This window comes from Mustela nivalis (assembly GCF_964662115.1).
Source record: "Mustela nivalis genome assembly, chromosome: 15".
NCBI classification, from domain to species: domain Eukaryota; kingdom Metazoa; phylum Chordata; class Mammalia; order Carnivora; family Mustelidae; genus Mustela; species Mustela nivalis.
Genome location: NC_139034.1, coordinates 32,590,321 through 32,607,340, shown reverse-complemented (window position 1 = coordinate 32,607,340; position 17,020 = coordinate 32,590,321). Strand labels below are relative to the sequence as shown.

At 40.4% G+C, this 17,020-nt stretch overlaps 1 protein-coding gene across 5 annotated transcripts in view; it reads left to right on the top strand.

Moving 5' to 3' along the window:
• LRCH1 (leucine rich repeats and calponin homology domain containing 1) overlaps nucleotides 1-17,020 on the top strand; it is a 196,541-nt gene that overhangs the window by 116,649 nt on the left and 62,872 nt on the right. For all 5 annotated transcript variants that reach the window (XM_082700563.1, XM_082700565.1, XM_082700564.1 and 2 more), the window contains exons 3-4: nucleotides 3,209-3,335; nucleotides 16,335-16,440. In XM_082700563.1, the coding sequence (XP_082556689.1) occupies nucleotides 3,209-3,335; nucleotides 16,335-16,440 (233 nt within the window). The remainder of the gene's footprint in view (nucleotides 1-3,208; nucleotides 3,336-16,334; nucleotides 16,441-17,020) is intronic.

Below are 17,020 nucleotides of genomic sequence, written 5' to 3'. Positions count from 1 at the left end.
CTCAAATACTGTGCTTCTGAATGAGAAGAGTCCTCATTGCATTGCTTAAATGGTATGATAAGTGGCTCTCCTCATTCAGTATCTGTTATTAATCTGAGGAGATCCCTGCATTATGGTGAGACTGGGAGTAGCTGAGATCTGAGTTTCCAAGCAAAGAAACACAGGAAGAATGTTCAACTGCAATTGTTAATTCTATGAAAACAGGAATGTAGAAATTTTTGAAAATACCAATTAATCTTTTTTCCTTATCTTTTCTCCAAAAAGAAGTTTAAATGTGGCTCCAAAATTAAAAAAAAAAAATTACCTTATTAACATTTTAAGTAACCAATCCTCATTTTAGGAAATTATGTATTAATAAATATTTTATAACCACGAATTACATTCCAAATTATTTGCTTGCCACCTTTCAATAAACTTCGTTCTCTTTTCCGGAGGTAGTGTCAAAGGAGATGTTTATGGAGCTTGGAGAAAGCTTTCCCATCAGCGCTCCAGGAAGTCCCTGTCAGCCAGTCAGAGCAGCCCCACTGGGCTCCTGTGGGTGGATGTCAGAGGCTGGAGGACAGGCTGGTAGCCCTTGATGCCCTTCTGCTGCCCTCAGAGACAGGAGAAAGTGCCACGGTGTGTCCAACCCCCTTACTCTCCCTATCACTCTAACCAGGGGGAAGTGAAGAGGCAGCTGGTCCTTCCAGTGCCAGAACCCCCCTCCACCCCCAGATGGCTTTCAATCTCCTCCCTCCCTCTGCTGGACCCTCTTAGAGAAACCTCTCTCCTTCCCGCTCCTTTCTGGAAATCTCTTTATTTGCAGATCTCAGCAATGGAGGGAAGGTTGACTATGTCTTTTCTTGATAAACCCTATTACCCAGGCATTGGGTACCTGGAACAGGAGAGATATCAGGGGAGTTACAGGGGAGTACCCACATGATAAAGGTTTTTTTTTGTTTGTTTTGTTTTGTTTTTAAGATTTTATTATTTATTTGAGAGAGAGAGAGAGAACATGAGTGAGGGTGGAAGGGCAGAGGGAGAGGTTGAAGCAGACTCCCCGCTGAGCAAGGAGCCCAATGTGGAACTCGATGCCAGGACCCTGGGATCATGACCTGAGCTGAAGGCAGCCTTAACCAACTGTGCCACCCACACGTCACTGGAAAGGTTCTTTCCAGGGGATAACACCTGCTTCTTCTCAGCCCATCAGCTAGAGATGTCCTTTATTTAGCCATATGATTCCCACCTCCTCATATGGGGGAGTAGGGGATTAAAACCTTCAACTGAAATATAATACATACAGAAAAGTACATAGTTCATAATTATACATCTCAATGAATTTTCATAAATAGAAACCCCCATGTAACCAGTATGCAGATGAAGTTTATCTTTTTATAGTGATATTTATTTCTTTTTAAAGATTTATTTATTTTAGTGAGAGCTCGCAAGAGGGAGCACGCAAGTGAGGGGTTACAGAGGAAGAGAAGCAGACTCCCCATTGAACACTGAGCCTGATGCAGGGCTCCATCCCACAAACCTGAGGTCATGACCTGAGCTTAAACCAAGAGTTGGACTTGAAGCAGACTGAGCTAGCCAGGTGCCCCGTGATATTTATTTCAATTATGAAAGCACTTTGTAGGAATTTTGGAAAATTCAGCAAAGTATAAGGAAGAAAATAAAAAGACACTCATTGTACCTAATCCCCCTTGAAGGATTACTAATAACACTGGTGTGTTTTCAGGCTGTCTGTCCCTTCCTCTCTCCCACACTGATTTATGTGTGTCCATAAATACATGCACACTGTACCACAACCTTGGAAGCTTCGTGCACGTGCACACATACACACAAAACAAGTTCTAAATAGTTGTAGTAACTCGACACACAGATTTTTAGATATTTCACAGCCTGGTCATTGGCTTCATCAGCAGAATGCCAGGGAAAGAAAGGCAGGGAAACTAAAAACCTTCTGTCTCCTTACTTGATGGCAAGGAAGGGGCTTTTTGTGGGAAAGGAGGTTGAAATAAATGACTGACATACATAAAATGGTTCATGGATTGTACTTACCCATTATTTTCCCATTTCTCAGAAAAACTAGGCATTGATGATAGGAGGTTAGGAAGTTCAGACACTTCTCGGTAGAAAACCTTGTCCTGCAAAGCAGAAGTGAGACCTGGAGCCAGACTTTTGGGTCCTTTGTGAAACTGAATGTGAGCAGTTTCTGGGTACTCTGTGAAACTGAACCCCTCGAGGCCCTAGCTTTCGTTTTGGCAGAAGGCCAACTTTATTTTTTTCTTTTATTTTTTAAAATATTTAAAGAGAGAGAGAGAGCAAGCATGAGAGAGCATGAGCTGGGGGAGAGGTAGATAGAGAGGGAGCCCCCCACTGAGCAGAGGGGGCCGTGTGGGGCTCGATCTCAGGACCGTGACCCATGACCTGAGCCAAAGGCAGACACTTAACTGACTGAGCCACCTAGGCACCCCAGTGTTTTTCTTCTCTTAATTAGCTCCCTTGCAGACATCCAAATAGACCTTAACCACAGTGGCTCTTGTGTTAGCAAAAGGAAGCAGAGTCAAAATGTTGGAAATCAGGCTAGAGGTCTTTTATAACTTGCAGCACAATGACCTTCCCCATCACTACTAACACGGACGGGAGGATGCCTTCATGGTACTTGGATCTTGCTGAGTTTCCTGCTCACATTGTCAGAAGAGAACAGTTGGCACCAGCTTCCTGTTGCTATTGGTGGCACAGGGCGTGATGCCCGTCTGCCTCTTGGCTGGCCAAGGACTCAGCTTCTGCAAGGGCTTTCCTGGTGCTGGAAAAAATTGTTTCCCACAGAACTGCCTATGCCTTTCTTTCTTTCTTTCTGTTAAATATAGATTTTATTTATTTATTTATTTAGAGTATGTGCAAGAGTTGGGCAGGGGGCAGAGGGAGAGGGAGAAAGAAAAGCAGACTGCCCGCTGAACTCCATTCCAGGACCCTGAGATCAGGACTGGAGCTGAAATCCGGAGTTGGACGCCCGACCTCCCAGGCACCCCGTCTTTCTTTCTTAGAAATATACTTTATTATCTTCTGTATTTGGGATTTATGACACATGCAGAAACTTTATTGGACCTTTTATATTTGTAAAATGTCTTCTTGGATCACTCCTTTCTTCTTGCTGACTCACATTCAGAAACAGCATGACGTGGCCCGTATGTTCACCTGTGTTCTGGTATTGTCTTTGCAGTCGAAATCAGCTGTCTGCCCTGCCTGCCTGCCTGTGTGGTCTGCCTCTGAAAGTCTTAATCGCAAGTAACAACAAACTTGGAGCGCTGCCTGAAGAGATAGGTCAGCTCAAACAGTTGATGGAGTTGGTATGTTACTGATTTTTAAGATGCTCTTTTTATTTGCTTACTAGTTGTAGTCTATCAAGGTAGTCAGAAAGACTCTTTACTACAGTTGGACAGGGCGGCACGTATGTTGCTGGAAGGCTGTGCGTGATAAAGTCATTAAGTGGAGAGAGGAACAGTCTTGGCTTTGCTGTAGCAGACACAGTTCCTGCAATTTAGAGGTTTCCGGTAGTTTACGCTTCCTGAAGTTCACAGGATTTACATTTCCTGAAGTTTGCAGGTTATCGTGTGGTAGTTAGATCATTTTTTTTTTCAGATTGCATGTAAATTTGTGACAAACTATGGTTCAACTGGCAAAATAATGTACAAATAAGTTAATAGGCCATACTTTATGAATATAGATAATTAATTCAGAAAACGCAGAGTGCTCTGATTCTCTAAGGGTTTTAGTAGCCATTGCCCCAAATTGATAAACTCTAAAATGTGACCAAATCCCCAGAGACAAAAAAAAAAAAAAGAAAAGAAAAGAAAGAAAGAAAGAAAAGCAAACTTTATAGATGGGTGGACATGGGTTTGTAAGTGTGCACCTGAGTCTAGAACACTGAGGGCCAATAACTTTTCTCTTGTGTGCCAACTCCAGTTCATTTCTTTGGGGCCACGTAGAACATTATGGTGATGATTTATGAGGCCCAGATAGAGAGTGCTGTGACTCCTACATCTTGTCTGCATGGGGAGTTGACTAGGAAAGTGACAGCACCCATATCATATTTGGATCAGCTTTGGTTTTAGCATAGAAATGAGGTATTGCTGTATGAAGGCAATACCTCAAGGTGAAGAAAGAGTATCTTCTTCAGGACTTACGTGATAGTAGTAGCTGACACCTGTTCCAACTAGCTCACACCATAGTTGGAATTGGTTATAAAAATACAGGGGTCTCCTCAAATAGCTAAGCAATCTTGGGAAAAAAGAACAAAACCAGAGGTGTCATAGTCCCATATTTCAAGATAGCTAACAAAGCTGTGATAATCAGAACAATATGGTACTGGCACAGAAACAGACACACAGATCAGTGGAAGAGGATAGAGTGCCTAGAAATAAACCCATGCTTAGATGGTCAGTTCCCCTATGACAAAGGAGGCAAGAATATACAATGGGGAAAAGATAGTCTTTTCAATTAATGGTATTAGGAAAACTGGACAGCTACATGTAAAATAATGAAATTGGACCACTTTTTTAGACCATACACAAAAATAAACTCAAAATGAATTAAAGACATAAATGTGAGCTCTGAAACTATGAAACTCCTAAAAGAAAACATAGGCAGTAATCTCTTGGACACTGAATAGCCTGAACAATGTATTTATGGATAGATCTCCTTAAGGCAAGGGAAAACAAAAACAAAATTAAATATCGAGTCTACACCAAAATAGAAAGTTTTTGCACAGCAAAGGAAACTATTAACAAAACAAAAAAGCAACCTAGTGAATGGGAGAATGTATCCTCAAATGCTTTGTTCAATAAGGAGTTTATATATATTAAATATAATATACTTAACTTATTATATATATTGCATATATCATATATAATTTATATATATGATATATATGTTTTATATAATATAAACATAAATTTATATAAATATATAATATATAACATAAATTTATATAAATATAATATATAATAAAATTATAAATATATTTATAATATAGTATAATATATTAGATGATATATTATATATCAAGTATATAATAAAAATTTTATAATAAAATATAAAAGATATAAAATATATATAAAATTAAAAATTAAAAAAAAACTGCCTGTCAGATACATTTTTTTCTTTTTTTAAAAAATACTTTTTTTTTAGGAGTCTGATAAACCACAAAATTTAGATCTGCTAGAATTTGGATTAAGTCATACAAACACAATATAAATCACAGGTTGGTTTTTTCCCACTTTTTGGGCTCCCACAGCTGGGTGGCGCATGGAACATGGTCAGTCTGCTGGAACCTGTTGCCAGCCTGGACGCTGTTGCACGGTATCCTGGGCTTAAGCTGATAGCACGTACCCCCATCTGCTGGGCTGCCGGCTGTGACGAGGTAGCCCGAGTGCTGAGCCTGGAGCCGGCCCTACACCAGAGAAGGGCTTTCTTCAGGTGCTCCCAGCAGCTGTTGGGCTAGCACTGCGGCAGGAAGTGCAGTGGAATGGCACCGTCTGCAGCCTCGGGACACCCCCAAGCTGTGGGGTGGCCATAAGGGACCCATTGAACTCTCCTTAGGCAGCCCATACAGAGCCCAGCTCCAGCAAAGGCCGCCCTGCCTCTTCATTACACTAACTGCTCAGTGCTGACTAATCACCTATTACACGGTCATCGACTGGCCCCTGCTGTCTTTTCTCCACCAGCAATCACGGTTGAATCCTTGAATCCTAGAGTGTGAGAGGCACAGGGGTTTCACAAGCATCTAGTCCAAGCTCTTGACATCTTACAAATGAACAAACAAACAAACAAACAAAAACCCCAAGGTAGAGAGACAGTGTGAGGTATGGAAGGTCCCTGTGGTGTAGCTGAGCTTGTGGCCTGAGCTTGAGCACCTTCACCCTGCACCATGTGATGGGAAGATAAGGCAAAGCTGCAAATGATACTCTATTCTCTCCTCTCCCCTCCCCTCCCTTTCCCTTCTCCCCTCCCCTCCCCTCCCCTCTCCTCTCCTTTCCTCTCCTCTCCTCTTCTCTCCTCTCTTCTTCTACTGCACTCTACTCTACTCTCTCTCTTAATTCCAATGTAGTTGACATACAGTGTTCTATTAGTTTCAGGTCACAAAACAGTGATTCAGCACTTTGACAGACCCCCTGGTACTTATCATGACAAGTGTCCTCCTTAATCCCCATCACCTATTTCATCTGTCCCCCCACCAACCTCCCCTCGGTAACCATTAATTGGTTCTCTCTAGTTTAAAGTGTTTCTTGGCTTTTTTCTTTCTCTCTCTCTTTTTCCTTTGCTCATTTGTTTTGTAAATCCTGCATATGAGTGAAATCATATGGTATTTGTCTTTCCCTGACTTATTTCACTTAGCATAACACTCTAGCTTCACATATGTTGCTGCAAATGACAAGATTCCATTCTTTTTTATGGCTGAATAATATTCGTGTGTGTGTGTATGTTCCATAGTTCCGCTATTGTAAATAATGCTGCAGTAAACATCTGGGGGCATGTAGCCCTTTGAAGTAGTATTTTTATATTCTTTGGGTAAATACCCAGTAGTGTGATTGCTGGATCATAGAGTAGTTCTACTGTTAACTCTATGAGGAACCTCCATACTGTCTTCCTCAGTGGCTGCACCAGTTTGCACTCCACTGAGAAAGGAACAGCGTTCTCCACATTCTCACCAACATTTTTTGTTTCTTGTGTTTTTGATTTTAGTCTTTCTGACAGGTGTGAGGTGATACCTCATTGTAGTTTTGATTTGCATTTCCCTGATGAGTGATGTTGAGCATCTTTTCGTGTGTCTGTTAGTTATGTTTGCCTATCTTCATTGGAGAGATGTCTGTTCATGTCTTCTGCCCCCTTTTTAAGCTGGATTATTTGTTTTTGGGGGTGTTGAGTTGTATAAGTTCTTTATGTATTTTGGATATTGACCCTTTACCGGATATGTTATTTGCAGATATCTTCTCCCATTCAGTGGGTTGCCTTTTAGTTTTGTAGATTGTTTCCCTTGCTGTGCAGAGCTTTTTACTTTGATGTAAATTCCAATAGCTAATTTTTGCTTTTGTTTCCCTTGCATCAGGAGACATCTAGAAAAATATTGATATGGCTCATGTCAGAGACCCTACTCCCTGTGCTCTCTTTGAGAATGTTTATGGTTTCAGGTCTCACATTTAGGTATTAATCCATTTTTTAATTTTTGTGTAAGGTGTAAAAAAGTTGTCCAGTTTCATTGTTTTGCATGTAACTGTCCAGTTTTCCCAACACCATTTGTTGAAGAGACTTTTTCCCATTGGATATTCTTACCTACATTGTCAAAGAGTAATTGACCATATAATCAGGGATTTATTTCTGAATTTTCTGTTCTGTTCTATTGATATACATGTCTGTTTTTGTACCAGTGCCATAGTGTTTTGATTACTGCAGCTTTGTAATATAACCTGAAGTTTGGAATTGTAATGCCTTCACCTGTGCTTTGCTTTTTCAAGATTGCTTTGGCAATTTTGGAGTCTTTTGTGGTTCCATGTAAACTTTAAGGATTGTTTGTTCTAGGTCTGTGAAAAATGTTCTTGGTATTTTGATAGGATTGCATTAAATGTGTAGATGGCTTTGGGTTTAGATATTTTAACTATTTATTCTTCCAGTCCATGAGCATGGAATGTCTTTCCATTTCTTTGTGTCTTCTTCAATTTCTGTCATCCATGTTTTATAGTTTTTAGAGTACATGTTTTTTTCCTTTTTGGTTAGGTTTACTGCTAGGTATTTTTTTATTTTGGGTATAATTATAAGTGAGATTAGTTTCTTAATTTCTCTTTGTGCTACTTCATTATTAGTGTATAGAAATGCAACAGATTTCTGCACATTGATTTTATATCCCAAGACTTTAATGAATTCATTGATCAGTTCTAGTAGTTTTTTGGTGGAGTCTTTAGGGTTTTCTATATAGAGTATCATGTCATGTGTAAATAGTGACAGTTTTCTTCTTTGCCAAATTGGATGGCTTTATTTCTTTTGGTTGCCTAATTGCTGTCAGCAAATCTAATTTTAAATGTACCGGTAGCCACATTTTTTTTAAAAAGCAAGTAAAATTAATTTTAATAATATATTTTATTTCATGCAAAATGGCTAAAATATTATTTTAGCATGTATGCAATATTAAGTTAATGAGATCTTTTATATTTTTCTTATATTAAGTCTTTGAAGTCCAGTATATATTTTACACGGACAGCACCTCACTGGTTGGACCAGCCATATTTCTCATGCTCAGTAGTCATGTATGGCTGGGGCAGCTCTGAAGCCTGTGTTCTTGAACTGTGTGAGCAAGCATGATCTTTGTGAAAAGCATTTATTTCTGACGTTGGTGAATACTTAATCAGTTGCCATTTATTTAACCACAAAGGGTGACTGGCCTTGCTTAAGGTCACAGCCTAAAAAAAGATTAGTTTCCATCCGTTCTTATTTATCTTTCATCTCTTTTTGCTTAAAATAGTAGTGCTACTGGGGTGCCTGGGTGGCTGTCGTTAAGCATCTGCCTTCAGCTCAGGTCATGATCCAGGGCCCTGGGTTCAGGCCCGGCGTTGGGCTCCCTGCTTGGCAGGAAGCTTGTTTCTCCCTCTCCTGCTCCCCCTGCTTCTCTTCCTTCTCTTGCTGTGTCTCTCTCTGTCAAATAAATAAATAAAATCTTGAAAAAAATAGTGCTACTACAGGTAACCATGTCAAATGATTTTGAGTTATCATTTGGAAAGAAATTCCCTGGAGAGTCTCAAGTAATTCTAGACTTGCTTCTGGGGCTTTTGTTTTATAGTTACATGGTAACCAACTCTTAAAAAATTTGGGAGTCAGCTCCCTTCCCCCACCCAAGGATTCAGAGTACCTGAAGGCAATTAAGTGCTGATAAAATCACTCTGCTTATCAGGCTCTCAGCATTGTTTAGCTATTTTGGAAGAAATATTTTTAAATTGCACATCAGACTTGAAGAATATACTAAATGGAGTCATAAACCCTTTCCTCTTCCAAGTGGGAGTATTGCAGAGTCCTCATCGACCAGAAAAACAAAAACAAAAAAACCGTAGCTCTCTGCAAGAAAGGGGGAGTCCTCTCTAATTTTTAAGAGGAACTAAAATTGGAAAACGCCATCTTATCATCTTAAATATATCACAGTTATCTGAAAATAAAACAAAAAGCATTGCCATGCAATGACTGTCTCATCCAGCCATCTGAGATTATGCAGAGAACAAAGTTGATCTTCCTTCCATGAAGAAGCCATTAAGAAATACCTATGGAGATGTCCCTTTTTGAATCAACGAGAGGCCAGCAGAGAGTTAGTTCCATGTTGTTTCAGGTGCAAGAGAATCTAAGGAATCCTGGCACTGTGGCGCTAACCCCTCTAGGGTCATTGCTGATGGGAATGATCTAGATCTTTCCAAGTCTCTTGGCCACTTTGAATTACTTCTGTCCCTCTTGTACTCTCAGAGCTGTAGCTGTAATCTATGTAATCTATGTTGCTTTTTAAGTCTTTGTATCTGGGTATTCTTTCTGTAAGAGAAAGAGAAAAAGCCCTGGTATTTACTGAGCACCTATTATATGCTCAGCATTCTACTAGGTAAATTACTTGGAGTATTTTATATAATCTTGACAGTGACTCAGCAATGTAGAGACCGTGTCTACATTCTGTAGATAAGTTTGAGTTTCAGAATTACGTACCCAAAGCTGTGGTACTATGGAGTGGTGGAGCTGGGATGAAAACCAGTTCTGTATGATGAAAGCCCCAACCCTTTGAACAGCGCCACACAGCTGTGCTTGCTAGATCTTCTTCTAGATGTCATGTCTCATGTTTTCTTTGTCGAGTTCCTGGTTCACCTTGCAGTGGTTTTCCCATTAAAGTTGGGGCATAGCACAAACAGCCAAAAGTGAACCAGAGAATGAATGTTACAAAAATAGGGGCAGTGTCTCTGTGGAAGTTTCCTCGTGAAGGAACTAAAGGCAGTCGGGAAGGTCAGTAGAACATTCTGGTATTGACTAAACCTTGCTTTACTCATCAAAACCACATTAACATTTGGAGACATGGTTCCTTTACTGTCAAACCATGCCTGAAGGAAAAGGCATGTTGAATATTTGGTAAGAGATGCTGGGTGAATGGCCTATGTTATAATTTCCAGACAGCTGTGAAGACAAGCACACTGAGTTAGAGCACAGTGAAGGTGAGTTTCCTCATGGTTCTCTGTGCAAGCTGACATCCTGGGGTCCGGGGATGCTCTAGCCATCATGTGGTTTCTTTCCATTTGTCTTTACCCAACTCAGGCAGTGAAAATTATGGCTTCCAGCTTTTACCTCCATATAAGTGAACATAGTATCCATGATCCAGAAACCTACTCTGACCACTGAGGAGCTAACGGGGTCTGACACAAGTAATAACTGATAGAAAGGTGCATTTACTGGGATGAGACATCTCATTTTTATTCTCTTTTCATGAAATGTTTATTTGTGTGGGGAGTTTGAATTCAAGGATTGATTATAGACACAGCGTGTACTGGCCTGCTTCTGAGGAAAATCCCTTCTTCATTTCCATCCATAGCATTCCAGCCTCTGAGCTAGGTGTAGGGGAGACATAAATTCCTGTGTTTGCCATAATCATTTTTCCACTTGCAGTCTCTGGAGATGCCTTCTAATGTCTCCAGTTTCTGTGTGACAGTTAGAAATCCCTGGCTTGTGTAAGATCCATTCTGTTGAAGAGCAATGGGGTGGGACAGATGTTAGTGGGTATATGAAAGGGTGTGAAATAGAGTTTTATATGGAAGGAGGCTTCCAGTAAGCATTGAGAGGTGGTAATTTATCATACCAGTGGTTTCTTGAGAAAGTCTTGAGTTTAAATGAACATATTGATTTTTCTTTAAAAAAAAAAAAAAAAAGTTCTGGCTACAAGCATTGAGGTTTCTGATTGCTAAGAAATCTAAATTGACATTATTCCTAAGGGAGTTAAGTATCTATCTTTCAAAAACTCTTCATTATTTCTGTTGTGATAAATGCATTTTCTTAGTATTGCAAGGAAATTTGGATTTTTTAAATCTTTGCCACTTCTTTTTACATAGGCACAGAGAGGTTAAGACATTTACCTTAAGTTACACAGTGAATCATACAACAGACATTCCCCCCCAAAACAACATGATCCCATGATGGGAGCTAATAGCTTGAATTTCCTGTCAGAATGTTTGCATTTCCTTCAGTTAAATAAAGAGTTACATTGATTACAAAAATATGACTTCAGCAGTTTTATAACCATACTAGGTTTTTGAAAGCCAGAGAGTCAGAGCAAGGTAGCTCATGAGAATACCATGTGCTTTTCCACAGGGTGGCCCAGTCTCACTGGATATCTTTTCTAACCAAGACCATCTTGACCCAGTATGCAGCAGTTGTGTTGGTTTTCATTAGAGGTTACTCCTTAAAAAAAAAAACTTTTTTTCTTCTTTTTTTTTTAGTGTTATTTTCTGAAAGTGAACATTACCTAGTTTAATAATCCAAATTAATCTGATGTTTTAAATCCTTGTCATTTTTGCATCCTGAAGGGTAAATTGACAACTAGCACTTAATAACAAAAATATATTAGTTTCCAATGTGCATTAAAGACTTCTATATATTTCCTTTATTGCTTGGAAGAGCTGGTATGAAATGACTCTGAAGTTTTTCCTTCGGTTACCCAAAAACATGTTGATTAAACCAGTGAGAAAAAGTATATTTAAGTCATAGTTAAAATTCTCCATTTTGTTTTTTTATCTCAATGACTAAATTAGACTGGCCATAAAAACTGAAGTATGAGTATTTATGTTAACATTTAATAATTAGATTCATTTCTGTATAAAAAAGAATATAATTAGTCAATATTTATGACATCCTTATGATTTCTTTTTGGCTTGCCTATACATTTGCAATATTATAATGGTAAATATATGATAATCTGATTCGCTGAAAACATTTGTAATATTATAATGGTAAATATATGATAATCTGATTCACTGAAGCTTGTAATAAGTATTTCTGAGTTATAGCTTAGGGGCTAATAGAAAATTCAGAAGGGATTCATTTGGCTCTTCTAAGAAGCCACTGAATCTGGAATTCATAGCTTGGCAAATTCTCACTAAAGTAGGAGGCATTGGTGTTATTTATTTATTAAATTTACTTTCCTAAATGTTATCTTTTTAAAATGAACTCCACATTTTAAAAAAACATACCTTAGGCTAAATGTGGACAGACATGTACTAGAGAACCAGACCATTCTAAGAATATTATTTTTTCATGTTCTGAACTGAAACATCTTACCCAGAACATTTAGAGTATTATCCTCTCTTTCCTACTCCTCATTCCCCAGCTAATTAAGACATGGATTTTTTTATTTTTGTGATGAAATTCATAGCTCTTTAAAATTTAGCAAGTTTCAGTAACTGGGGGGCAATAGAGTTTTGCGTAGTTTCTACAATATTGTTTATACAATAGTGAAAAGTCTTTACCTTGCTTTCATGATAAATCTGCCTGGGCATTTCCCCCCTCATTATTTTGGCAGGACAGGAAATTACTGACAGCAGAGTACTATTAAAATAATTTGACCCTCACTATACACCCTTCTAAATGTAAATGGACAATTGGACTTTGTGTTTCTAATTGTCTACAGATGTCCTATCCTGTAGGTCAGAAGGAAAAACTCTTTATCATTATGTTTTTTGTTTTTATTTTAAGTGTGAATTGGGCTTTCTTTACTAGTAAGTAAGCATTTAAATATAGCTGAAGGAGGTTGGTTTTCCTTAATAAAGCCATTATGTTAGAAATGCATGTTAGAGGGCGCCTGGGTGGCTCAGTGGGTTAAGCCGCTGCCTTCGGCTCAGGTCATGATCTCAGGGTCCTGGGATCGAGTCCTGCATCGGGCTCTCTGCTCGGCGGGGAGCCTGCTTCCTCCTCTCTCTCTCTCTCTCTCTCTCTCTCTCTGCCTGCCTCTCTGCCTACTTGTGATCTCTGTCAAATAAATAAATAAAAAATCTTTAAAAAAAAAAAAAAAGAAATGCAGGTTAGAAAAAAAAAAAAACTACCTTATATTTAGGGAAACAAGCATACCCTTTCTGGCTAACCAGAGGGTAACCAACAAAATGCAAGGTGAATACAGTACCCCCCCAAAATAGGATAAGACTGAATGAGACTTTAGGCCGTAAATTGCCTAAATATATCTGTTATCTGTTTCCCTCTACCCTCCTTTGTTTTTAAAGAGCGATTTTTGGGGAGCACCTGCACAGCACATTGGTTGAGTATCTGAATCTTGATTTAGGCTCAGGTTGTGGTCTCCAGGTCTTCTTGGGATCGAGCCCCGTGTCAGGCTCCGTGCTCAACAGGGAGTCTGCTTGGGATTCTCCCGCTGCCCCTCCCCCTTCAAAATAAATAATAAAAGAATGATGTTTTAAGGAATTCTGTCCTTTTGGGGTGCCTGGGTGGCTCAGTCATTAAGCATCTGCCTTTGGCTCAGGTCATGAGCCCAGCCAGTATCCTGGGATCGAGCCCTGCATGGGGCTCCCTGCTTGGTAGGAAGCTTGCTTCTCCCTCTTTCACTCCCCCTGCTTGTGTTCCCTCTCTCCCTGTGTCTCTCTGTCAAATAAATAAATAAAATCTTTAAAAAAAAAATTCTGTTCTTGAAACTTCTGAAAATTGTCAGTTTCGTATAAAAAAATTTGATTACCATAAACTGCAAAAAGGATCTTTCTCATGTGCTCCCTCACAGACTTATAAAAACTTACTATAGATGTCAGTAACATAACTTTTCTAAAGAGATGGAAAATTCCCACTGTTTCTTCCCTCACGACCCCTCCCTCCCGCCAGCCATCACCAGTGTGACTGTGCCTGCCTGCGAGTTCATAGAATGATTCACTGTCATACATTGCTAGCACTTACCTGTGTACCCTTTATGTGAGGGCTCTTCTCAAAGAGAATAGAATGGCACCTCTTGCTTATCTGTGACTTGGCTGACAGAAAGATAAAGGTTTCTTTTGAAAAGATTTGGTTGTGGGTATCTGTGACTGATCAGATGCCGTCATCGTCGGGAAAAGGTAGCATTTCACTTTCTCCTTCTGGTGTACGGAAGTATATGCAGAGACACAGAATTATTTACTGACTCCATGAGAGGCTCAGTGACAGAACACATCTCTGGACCTTTTAATTCTGTAATTCCTTCCTCCAACTCTTATTTCTCTGCAGATGTACTCATGGGTTTTTGTTTTTAAACACTAGGGATGTTTTTCATGGAATTCCATGTGACTTTTCTGGGCCAGGAGGGCTGCATCCACAGCCAGCCTGGGGGTGACGCCTTTGCACACCCAACGCTGTGAGCCTGTCACACGCTGCCTTGCCTGGGTCAGACGTGGAGCTCGGAGCTGCACCGCGGCTGATCGAGCTGTGTAGTAGACTCAGTCTCTGCGGAGGGCTTCTTCCTTCCCGGTAGCCAGAGTGGTTTTAGTCCTCAGTTGGCAGCCTTGTGACCTTCCAGATTGGCAGGTCACCTGAGGATTTTCAGATGAGAAGGGATAAGAGGCCAGCAATCCCCTTTGTCCTACACAGTCCTGCTCTTACATGGAGCCCAGGGGTTGCTGGGATTGGGTCGATGGTGAGTTCTCCTCTGAGTGAATGTGAAACTGCTTTGCTGCCTTGTGAAGGGGGTGGGTGGTAGGTTCAGAAGTGATGTGGGGGAATTTAAAGACTCCGTCTCAATGGGATCAAACCTAGCCCAAGTATATCTGTGATTCTTCCCTTTCAAGCAGGACCTGCAAAGGATCAGTGTCTTATGTTGGAGCACCCCAGGGTTCCAGCCGTGAGGCAGAGTGAGAGTGTCAACAGAAATGGACTTTAGAAATTTCGTCCAATATTTATTGATCCATTACTTCATACCTGGCATTCTGCTTGGCACCAGGAAGATGGAGTGAATAAGACCCAGTATCTTCCCTCTAGGATCTCACAGGTTCATAAGAGAAGGCAAATGTGTGAGCATATGAATACAGTGATAGATTCTGCATAGGGCCACAGAGGAAATAGTGGTCATTCTGCCTGGGTGTTAGTTTGGCGGGGGTGGAGGGGTGGTAAGAGGTCTCAGAGAGGAGTGATCCTTGAATTAATCTTGGAAGATATAGGTGGGACAAGAGGACAATATTAGGAAATGGCACACTAGACAGGGAGGAGCCTGACCAGGTTTGGGACTGTGAAATACCAGGGCATTGCGCTGGTGACAGCAATTGGTAAGGCTATGGCTTGAGGACGCAAGGGAAGGCTTTCAGATGGATGGTGCTGGAGAAGTAGACCTGAACCGTGGCTGCTGGGCCCTGCACGGAGTTTGGTGGGTTTCACAGGAGCTGTTGCAAATGTCTGAGCTGGTAAATGACATAGTGAAATGCACACTCTGGTAGCTCTGGGAAAGATGGGTCTGGGCAGCAGACCGATGTAAGGAACCCATCAAAGAGACCATTATAGTGTCCCAGGAGAGGGAGTGTGGCTCTGGACTGGAGAGTAGCTGGGATGAGGTGGGGAAGAACAGAGCAGAGCTTCCAGAGAAGGAGGAAGAGTGGGATGGAGGGAGAGAATAAGCAGATTGTAAATGTCGTAACTTTCATTTTGCCTGTGTCGAGAGGTGGTTCCAATCAACGATCAATGGGATATTAGCGTTTCAGTATAAAAAAAGATGACATCCACATGCCCCACAGTCTTGATTGTAAAATGTACTTAAAGGTTTTTAGGTCCATCAAGTTCCTAGCCTTCCAGTAAGAGCTCCATTTTATCTAAATAGTACATCCAAAAGATGCATTAATAGTCACAGTTTCTCACTGTAAAATGTGTTTGGTAAGTAGGATATGTAACCTTCTATTTCAAGGCACTGTGGGATGGTGGCTTAACAGTAGGTAGGCACTCGTTCTAAGTGTTGACTGCCTTGGATGCCTGACATAACCTCTGTGAGCCTCGTTTTTCTGACTGTAAATGTTAAGCTGTGAATGCTGCCTCATGGGTCCGTCATGAGAATTATGAGGTTGAAGCCCATGAGCACAGCAGACACAAGGCCCTCAGAATAGCCCAAATACTTCACACATCCTTCCTTTCTCCTCTTTTTTTCTCCTCAGAGGATGTTCAAAATGGTACACTTTCTTTTTCTGTTCTGTGCTAAGCCTTACTTCGCCAGGGATGTACTAACCAAGATAAAAAGGTCCTTGAATAGTTGTCCTCATATGTAAATTCCTTAAGAAGCCTTCACATGAAATGTTTGATTTCCTGGAAAAGGGTGTTTATTATTTCTGCCTTTGCTTTTGGTGCAGGATGTCAGCTGCAACGAGATCACGGCCTTGCCCCAGCAGATAGGTCAGTTGAAATCTCTACGGGAACTGAATGTCAGAAGAAATTACCTTAAAGTTTTACCACAAGGTAAAAAGCAATAAACCAGGAGATGCTTTTTTTTTTTATTGCTTTTTGTTCACTTATGTGAAGAAGGTAGTTTGTCTAGTCATGTTTGTGTATGCCTAATGATATTAATTATTAATTAATTGTATGAATATGAATATATAAATTTCACATGCAGTTAACAAAAAGTTAATATTCAACTTTTAATTTTCCTCAAGGAGTACGGCAATGCGATCATTCTCCTGTTTAAGGCTGTGTGTGCATGTTGGTTTGCTCGGGCTCACGTAACAAAGTATTACAGATTGAGTGGCTTGAACATCAGAAATTTATTTTCTCACAATTCTGGAGGCAGGAATCTAAGACCAAGGTGTCTTCTGAGGCTTCTGTCCTCGGCTTACAGATGGCTTGCTTCTCCCTCTGTCCTCACAGCATCTTCCTTCTGTGTCTTTGTCCTAACCTTCTCTTCTTATAACAATCGTATTGGGTTAGGGCCCACGCAAATTACTCCTTTTAACCTGATGACTCCTTTGAAGGCCTTATCTCCAGACACAGTCACATTCTGAGGTCCTGGGAGTTAGGACTCCAACAACGTAGGAAAACTGGG